At 37.3% G+C, this 8,043-nt stretch overlaps 1 protein-coding gene across 1 annotated transcript; it reads left to right on the top strand.

The window, feature by feature from the left end:
* Window positions 1-592: 592 nt before the first annotated feature.
* Window positions 593-3,277, top strand: LOC143851807 (protein LURP-one-related 8-like). The gene is made up of 2 exons (XM_077361295.1): window positions 593-852; window positions 2,661-3,277. Exons 1-2 carry the CDS (start codon window positions 619-621, stop codon window positions 3,033-3,035), a joined length of 609 nt encoding a protein of 202 aa, XP_077217410.1. The 5' UTR covers window positions 593-618; the 3' UTR covers window positions 3,036-3,277.
* Window positions 3,278-8,043: the final 4,766 nt, after the last annotated feature.

The raw sequence follows: 8,043 nt of genomic DNA on the forward strand, positions 1-8,043 counted from the left end.
CTTTTCCATTGCCAACTCCAGCGCAGCAATTGACGGGACCAGCTAGTCCACTGTAGACTCATGCTATCAATTATTTAATTTGAAAAACTCAATTCATTCTCTTTTACTAAGGTTGGAGTTCCACACTAAAGCAAATAGACCCACATCGGATAAATGAAATGAATGGGGATGTGTTATAAGGGAATGGGCACCTTCCTTCTAATAGCTAGCTTTTAGGAGTGAGTTCTACCCAGTTAAGTTCCCTACAAATGTTATCAGATTAATTCCCTACAAATGGTATTGGAGCTTAAGGCGTGTCAGAGCTTAGGGCGTGGTACCCCGGTTTTCCTTCGAGAGCCTCGATTAAAAAATCCTAAAAATCTATCAAATACATGTTGTATTTGATAAAAACAAAAAAAGACACGTCCTCGCATTTTCCCTTTCTGCCCATGACGTCATTGCCACCATCACCCACAAGTGCGATCCCAACTATTCTAAGCGAAATCCATCTTTCCTGAGGGCATTTTCGACCATAGCTACTATAAATATCCGGTCACTTGCCAACGAATTTTCAGTTAAGACTTGAGAGTTAAGAGTCCATCTTCTCAGAGAGAGGAAAAGGTCAAATAATCGAGCTGAATGACAAAGGTATACCCGAATACCGCCTCCGAGTTCCTGAAGCCGGTTTCAGACCGCCACGTGGAGATCTTGACGGTCTGGAAAAAATCCCTTCTTTTCAACTGCGACGGTTTCACGGTCTTTGATGCCAAGGGGAACCTGGTTTTCCGGGTAGATAACTACGTCGCCGGCAATAAGGCCGAGATCTTGCTTATGGATGCCGTCGGAAAACCGCTCCTCACCATCCGGAAAAAGGTAATTATTGTTGGGGTTTATTTTGATTTCTGGTTTTTTTTTTCACGAATTACTGGTTTAAATCGTTGGATTCGTTGTTGTTTCTCGATAAAATAGGGGGTATTTTTGTCTATTTAAGAGGTGGTAAAAGACATGAATATCTCTGAGATTTGTTCAAATTTTCGTTAATTCTTTTTCAGCCGCATTCATTTGTAGGGTTGTATTAGTCGTTCTACGTTTTGTAGCTCTAAGGTATTGATAATCGCACCCCCCTTATTTTGAAGTGGCACCCCCCACTTTTGTCCTGAAGCTTCAGCCATCGGCTGTCTTCTTCTATGTACTTAGGGGTGCAGATTTTACATAGTGAAGAAGTGCAGGTTCTTTGTGGTAAAAGTCTTAAATACTTAGGGGTATTTATGTCTTCTTGGCCATCGGAATTATCAGTGTGGTGGAAATTTAAGGGTGCATCTCGGGTCGGAATTTAAGGGTGCAACTCGGGTCAGGTTCGGTTTGGAAAAAAGGGTTCCTCGGCTCTGGTTGAACCTCATCGGGTTGGAAATCGGGTAGGGTCAGGTTCGGGTTCCTCGGGTAGGGTCGGGTCGGCCTCAACCCTACGCAACCCAACCCGAGTTGCACCCCAGTGGTCCTTTACGGCTTTACTACGTCTGAAGGGCATGTACTCATATAGGTCGTTGTCTTGAAACAGCCAACCTCATTATTGTGAGTTTGTATAAAGCGAAATGATACATTTGCCCCTATTCTTTCCCAGTCACCCCTCTAGTGTATTTATGAGTTATGACTACTCTTTTACTCTACGAAGGGGTGGCCTGGGAAGAAAGGGGGTGAATAAATTATTCCCCTTGTACAAAATATATTTTTGTCCTCTTCATTAATTTTTATTCGACTATACAACAAATTAACATAATATTCATTTACAGTTGGTAATTTATAATCTCTTATTTATAATGAGGAAAGTGTCTCTAGTCGACCGACCAAAAACACAGGGGTCCCACCTTATTTGCGTGATGCAAAGCATTCATTTGATGGGCCCTGACATAGAGAGGGTGTTAACAAAAAATTAGCTCCATAGGATCATCCTAACCATACGATTTGTGGAGCTTAAAATGGACGGCTATAAACCGTCACAAATCTGTCCATTTTTTAGCTTCACAAATCGACGTGTTAAGATGATTCTATGGAGCTGATTTTTTGTGGACACCCTATCTATGATGGGGCCCATCAAATGAATGCTTTAGATCACCACAAAAAATGTGGGACCTATGTATTTTGGTCAGCGGACTAGAGAGTGATCTCTAGTCGGAGACTAGAGACACTTTCCTTATTTGTAATACTTAATAAAGAAAAAATAGAAATACCTATTAATATAAGAAAATAGAAAAGACCAGAGGTGTCAAAATTCACAGAACTTAATCGCATTTTATACCACTAGTATTCTGACAGGATTAGAGGGTGTGTATATAGAGTATCTTTCTAACAAGAAGAGAGTGATACAGTTCATGTGTCTCTTTCCTCTCTCTATCTCTCTTAGTATTAGATGCTAAAAAAGAAATGAAAATTAAGGGGTAACAACAGTGCAAGAAAAATCAGGTGATAGACTTGTTTTCTAATACCTAATATGCCATAATATTTTATATAAAAGGATGTCATCCTGAGTATAAGAGCCCCAACTGTATTCCGAAGACATTTAATTAAAAAATTGCCATTTTTTAAAGTTTAAAATGGCCCATAGAAAATTCGGAATTTTTTTTTATGTAAAAGGGTATATAAGTCATTTTTGGTTGGCTAACATTAAGTTTTGATGGGTGCAGAAACTGAGCCTTGGGGAACAGTGGCTGGTATTTGAGGGAGAAACGGCCGTTAATCCTCTCTTCTCGGTAAAGAAGCACGTGAACTTCCTGAATTCCAAGTCCCTCGCTCACGTGATCCCCTGCAACTCCGGTGCCGGAGCCAACTCTAACAAGCAGGCCATGTACAACATAGAAGGGTCCTACTCGCAACGGTGTTGTGTAATATATGACCAAAAGTGGAGACAGGTGGCGGAGATAAAGAGGAAGGAGGCCGTCGGTGGGGCCCGCTTCGGGTCCGATATCTTCCGGCTGGTGGTGCAGCCGGAATTCGACACGCCGGTCGCCATGTCGCTCGTAATTCTTCTAGACCAGATGTTCAGTTCCAGTCTCTTCTGATGTGGATATAAGCTTTTGTTCATTAGGGGTAATTTTGTCCAAGAGAATTGCTGCTCTTTTTTTCTCTCTTCTTCTCCTTTTTTGTTACTTTTTCACGTGGAGCTTGGTTTTCACTCTCTCCCTCTCTCTCTCTTTGGGTAAAAACAGAAAGAAAACCAGGACATATGAGTGTAAATATTTTTGAAAAGAAGAAAAAGGAAAAAAAAATGAATAAAACAATATCAAAGGACATTTTCTCCTCATCCCAATAGAAGCTGGAGAAAGATATCGATGTGTCTCCTTTGAGGGGTGCTTAATTTTATGGTGTAGAAGGAATCTTAGGGGTTTTATGTATGTATGGAAAAATTTTCCTGATTTTTTTCCATTGGAAATGAATTTTCTTGTGTTTGGTAAACTCATTTTTTATGGAATTTATGACCCAAAAAAAAAAATCTTGTTTAAAAGAAAACTGCAAACCTGCTAGACCTTGGAATTTTATTTTCTATAGCATATTCTTTCATGAAAATTATTATTTTTCATAATTTCGTTTTCCCAACATACAAACACCACCTGGGACTTATTTGGATTCCCGCACAATAAAATATTTCATGAAAAAAGTCCAAGGTCTAACTGGATTTAAATTTTCCTTAAAAAAAGGGAAATTTTTTATTTTGAATAATATTTTTCATTTTTTTCCAACCCGAACCTGAAACCGACGAGGTTCGCCCCGACCCGAGGAACCCTTTTTCCAACCCAACCTAGTCTGAGTTTTTGAGCTTACAAAAAAAAATTGATAAAAAATGTCGGATTTCACTTGGGTTAGGTTGTCCAAACCAAGATTTAAAATTTTGGTTTCGGTACTTGAAATTTCGAAATTTCGGTCTAAATTTGGTACAAAACACGAAACGAATATTTTACTTAATATTAAATTTCGGTAAAATATTAAATTAATATTAAAAAAACAGTATTTTTGGGTCAAATTTCGAAAAAACTTCGACCGAAATAAATGACCGTTTCGGTTTTGGTCAATTTCGGTGTCGGTCTCCACCGAAATCCAAAATTTCGGATTTCGGTCGAAATTTAAAACCATGGTCCAAACCCTCAGCCCGAACCTGACCCAAACTCAACCCGAATTTTTTTGGGTTGAACCCGACCCAAGTTGCACCCCTAGTTTGGGGAAAAGTTATTGTAAAAAATTTGTGAAAGAAATGTTCTATGGATAATAGAAGGTCTTGCATGGTTTGCGATTTTTCTAGAAAATACGAAAAAAATTATTTTGAAAACAAAAATAACGAAAAAAGAAAGTTAGCCAGATGGTGGGAAAGTGTGATAAAAATCAAAGGAGGGTTCCAACTAATCTTCATTGAATTACAAAAAGCCTATTGAGTATTTATTTTGAACACTCAAAAGATGAACATAGAAAGATAAAGGGAGAAATTATAGTAAGAAATAAAGATAGAATTTTTCTAATCTAACCTACTTTCCTAATCACTCTAGGGTACGTACCACTTCTAATCCACTTGCCTAATCTACTACCAAGACAATCCAACCTTGAGATCCCTCATACTCTAACAGAAAGTTCATTTAACATGGAAAAAAATTTCAAAGAGAAAATTTCCTTGTATCCAAATAGAGTTTTTACTAGTGAGAAAAATTATCTTGAGCTTGGGAAAAATCATCGACGAGAAAATGATTGTAACAGATGAGACATGCTCGTATAAACTTACAATGCAGAAGTGGATACTTCTCATTTTTATTTTTATATTTTTGTTATACATCTTTATCCTTGGAACATCATTTTTTGTTAGAACATCTTTATCCATTTTTCTAAGCATCATGAGAGATGGTTTTAAATTTCGGTGGAGACCGAAACCGAAATTTGGTGAAATCCGGAATTTCGGAATTTACCAAATTTCGGTCCGAATTTCGAGAAAATGTAATTTTTTTTAAAAAAAGAAAAAGAAATGTTACCAAATTTCAGAATTTCGTCCGAAATTTCGAAATGAATTAAATATTCTTTGTTAATTTTCACGAAATTTCAGATTTCGCCGAAATTTCGGATTTCGTTGGGGTCCGAAATAGGTACCGAAACCGAACCGCAGATGGGACATTTTCCATTTATTCTATTGAACAAAATAAAGATATCCTCTTTCGGCAGGACACGTGTTCTGTTCGTAACTTCGTATCCAGAAACACTCCTTAGCCACAAGTTTTTATTACCTTCAAAGCAACGAAAACATTATTATAAAGAAAAACAATTAAATAAAGGAAAAGGCTCGTTTTGCCACTCCCAGAATTCGGTACTTCCACTCGATCGGCTTTGGGGACGGCTATAGGTATATAAAATTAGAACATCTGTTGGTGAGTGTGTCTGAAACCTTACTATTGTTTTTTACAAATAAAATTTTGTACGAAGTTAGGATTTTCAATTTATTTTTAGTCCCCTACAATCATAATCTAGTCTCTTTAGTCTATTTTCAGTGAAGAAGACATTGAGAAACAGTTGTGTGGTGGGCCAAAATCCACCGCCAATAACATCCACCAATATCCCACCAGGGAACACACGGAAATATCCCAAGATCTTACCAACAAACCACAACCACCAAAGAGAAAGAAAACAAAAGCAACAGCAAGAAGACAAGAATATATGTGGTTCACCGCAATAGGCTATTCCACGGACAAGACAACACTCAATCTAGTATTTAGAATAAGATTGTTGGGTTTCCACAAAAAAGCAAATAGTCCCACATCGGATAAGTGAAATGGATGGGGGTGGGTTATAAGGGAATGAACACCCTCCCTCTAATGGCTAGCTTTTAGGGGTGAGTTCTACCCGGTTAAATTCCTAACACAGTGGCAATTCTACAAACACAATCATGGAACAATGAATGGAAACGAAGAAACATGTACAGTGGCAACTATTATATGAGGTTTAGGGTTCAATGAGAGACATGAGATGGAAGGATAATTTGTTCGTTGGAATGAGATTTATGTGTGTTCTGTTTTATGTTATGTACTAAAAATATCCCTCATATTTAGGTTATAAGTCAAAAAATGAAAATTATTTTGTACTATAGAAAATTATATTTGGATATGGGACACTCCGTCAAACTTTTTTGGCAATATTTGAGCTCCAGTATATTAATTAAGGGATAAGTATATAGCCCACATGAGACATTTCAACGAACCCAGATTATTTGTCTATATCCCACCCATTTAGAATTGGACCCAAATGATTTCTCAGGCCCTCCGAAGGGCCTAGATTTTAACCATTAGTTCATCAAATTTTAGTCATGGTTGCAACCCTTTTTCTCTCAACAATCCATTTTCATGCCACTAATTTGGGCTGTTACATGGTGCATGTTCATATCTTTCCTTGAATATGGCAGACAAAATTATAAGTTGGACTGACTTGTTAAGCGACCCAAATCATTTATCTTTTAGGTGTTACAATGGATTGGCCATACATCAAAATCCATTATCATTAGATGATTCCCTTTTTAAAATGAAAATGAATTGTTATGGAAACATCTAACGCGCTTTCCCAACTAAGCAACCAATACCATTTTTCCATCTTTGATTTGCAATCTATTTCATCATTGTCAAACATGTATTTCAACAATATCTTTAATATCTATGCCATTATACCATTCACTCTATGCTGCTCCATTTTGTTTGCACCAAAAATTGGGCTTCCTTTTCCAAGCTCTGTGTCGTTTCCATTCCCTATTTATGTGAATGCAAGCTGTTTTTCACTTTTTGACATTCCTCTCAAATCAACAAGAAAAGGAAAGCAAAGAAATGTGAATCTAATTTCCTTTCCTTCTACTTCTAATTAAGGGTACATCCAAACGGACTTGAACCAGAAATCCAACTCCTCTCATCAAGCACGAAGGAACGAGACACCCAAACGTGCCATCTTTTTATGGTATCTGTTCTTTTCTCTTTTTCTACTTACCACCCAATTGAAGTGTGTTTTCTTCTTTTTCTCAAAGCTTCATACATCTTTTCCATGGCCAACTCCAGTGCATCCATTGACTCGGGTCCAGCTAGTCCACCAAGTCACCCACCTTTGACACCCACAATCACACCATTGCCGACCTCTGACTCGATTCATACTTGCAATGCCCTCCATTTTTTTTTGCATAGATACAATACTATCGATTATTTAATTTGAAAAACTCATTTCCTTCTCCCTTATCTAATGAAATTTATTGTTGTACACAAATCCATATCCATCTCAACGTAGCATTTCCTCGAACAATGCATCCATCTTTAACTCTCAAATGTTGCTTGGACTACACAAGACCAGGTTTTAAATTAGGTTTAATCCTGTTTTAATCTTCATATATTCTTTCATAGAGGAAGATTGTGATCTCTCTTCCGTGGTTGTAGGCACTGTTGTCAAAATTAGTAATCACATTATTTGTATGCTTGTTGTTTTCTTTTCTTTTTAACCAGTTTGGATTAGGTCTATCGGTTTTCTACACATAGCATGGTCTAATAAACCAAAAAAAAGGCTTATGTTATTGAACAAATCATTTTTTTGCTTAGAAAAAAACACGTTTTATCAAATAACAACTAATTTTCTAGGCATGTCATCTCCTCGGTGAGCCCTACTAAATAAAAGGTTCGGACATTGCTAGTGTAAATTATGGCCTCGGAGCAGGCTCATAGTATGATTTCTATTGGCCCCAATTGGTTGGATCAATTATGCAGTGTTGTGATCATAAGACTAAGAAAAGGGAGTTTGTGAGATACACGGCCAAAGGGCCGTGAAGAGCTCCACTAAAAGACAAATGTAACACCAAAATAAAGATTTTTATATATCTCAAAACACACTTACAAGTGACTCGGTGTTATTTCCCCTTTTTCTTAGAATCTCTACACATCTTCTCTCTTGAACCTTTACCCTCGAAGCTTTTCTCTAAGCTTACAATCTCTACACAAATCACTTCATACTTATAGACCCAAGACACTCCTAAAAAAGCTAAACAGATTAAACACCCTGTTGTAGATCTCATGAGTT

The sequence above is a fragment of the Tasmannia lanceolata genome, unplaced genomic scaffold, assembly GCF_043159265.1.
Source record: "Tasmannia lanceolata isolate RefF3 unplaced genomic scaffold, GAP_Taslan_0.1 ptg000018l, whole genome shotgun sequence".
In the NCBI taxonomy this organism is placed as follows: Eukaryota; Viridiplantae; Streptophyta; class Magnoliopsida; order Canellales; family Winteraceae; genus Tasmannia; species Tasmannia lanceolata.

Excerpts from the sequence above, each read along its gene's own strand:
- LOC143851807 (XM_077361295.1), top strand. The coding sequence starts at position 619 with ATGACAAAGGTATACCCGAATACCGCCTCCGAGTTCCTGAAGCCGGTT. Across the intron at positions 853-2,660 it reads TCCTCACCATCCGGAAAAAG|AAACTGAGCCTTGGGGAACA; the intron begins GTAATTATTGTT and ends TGATGGGTGCAG.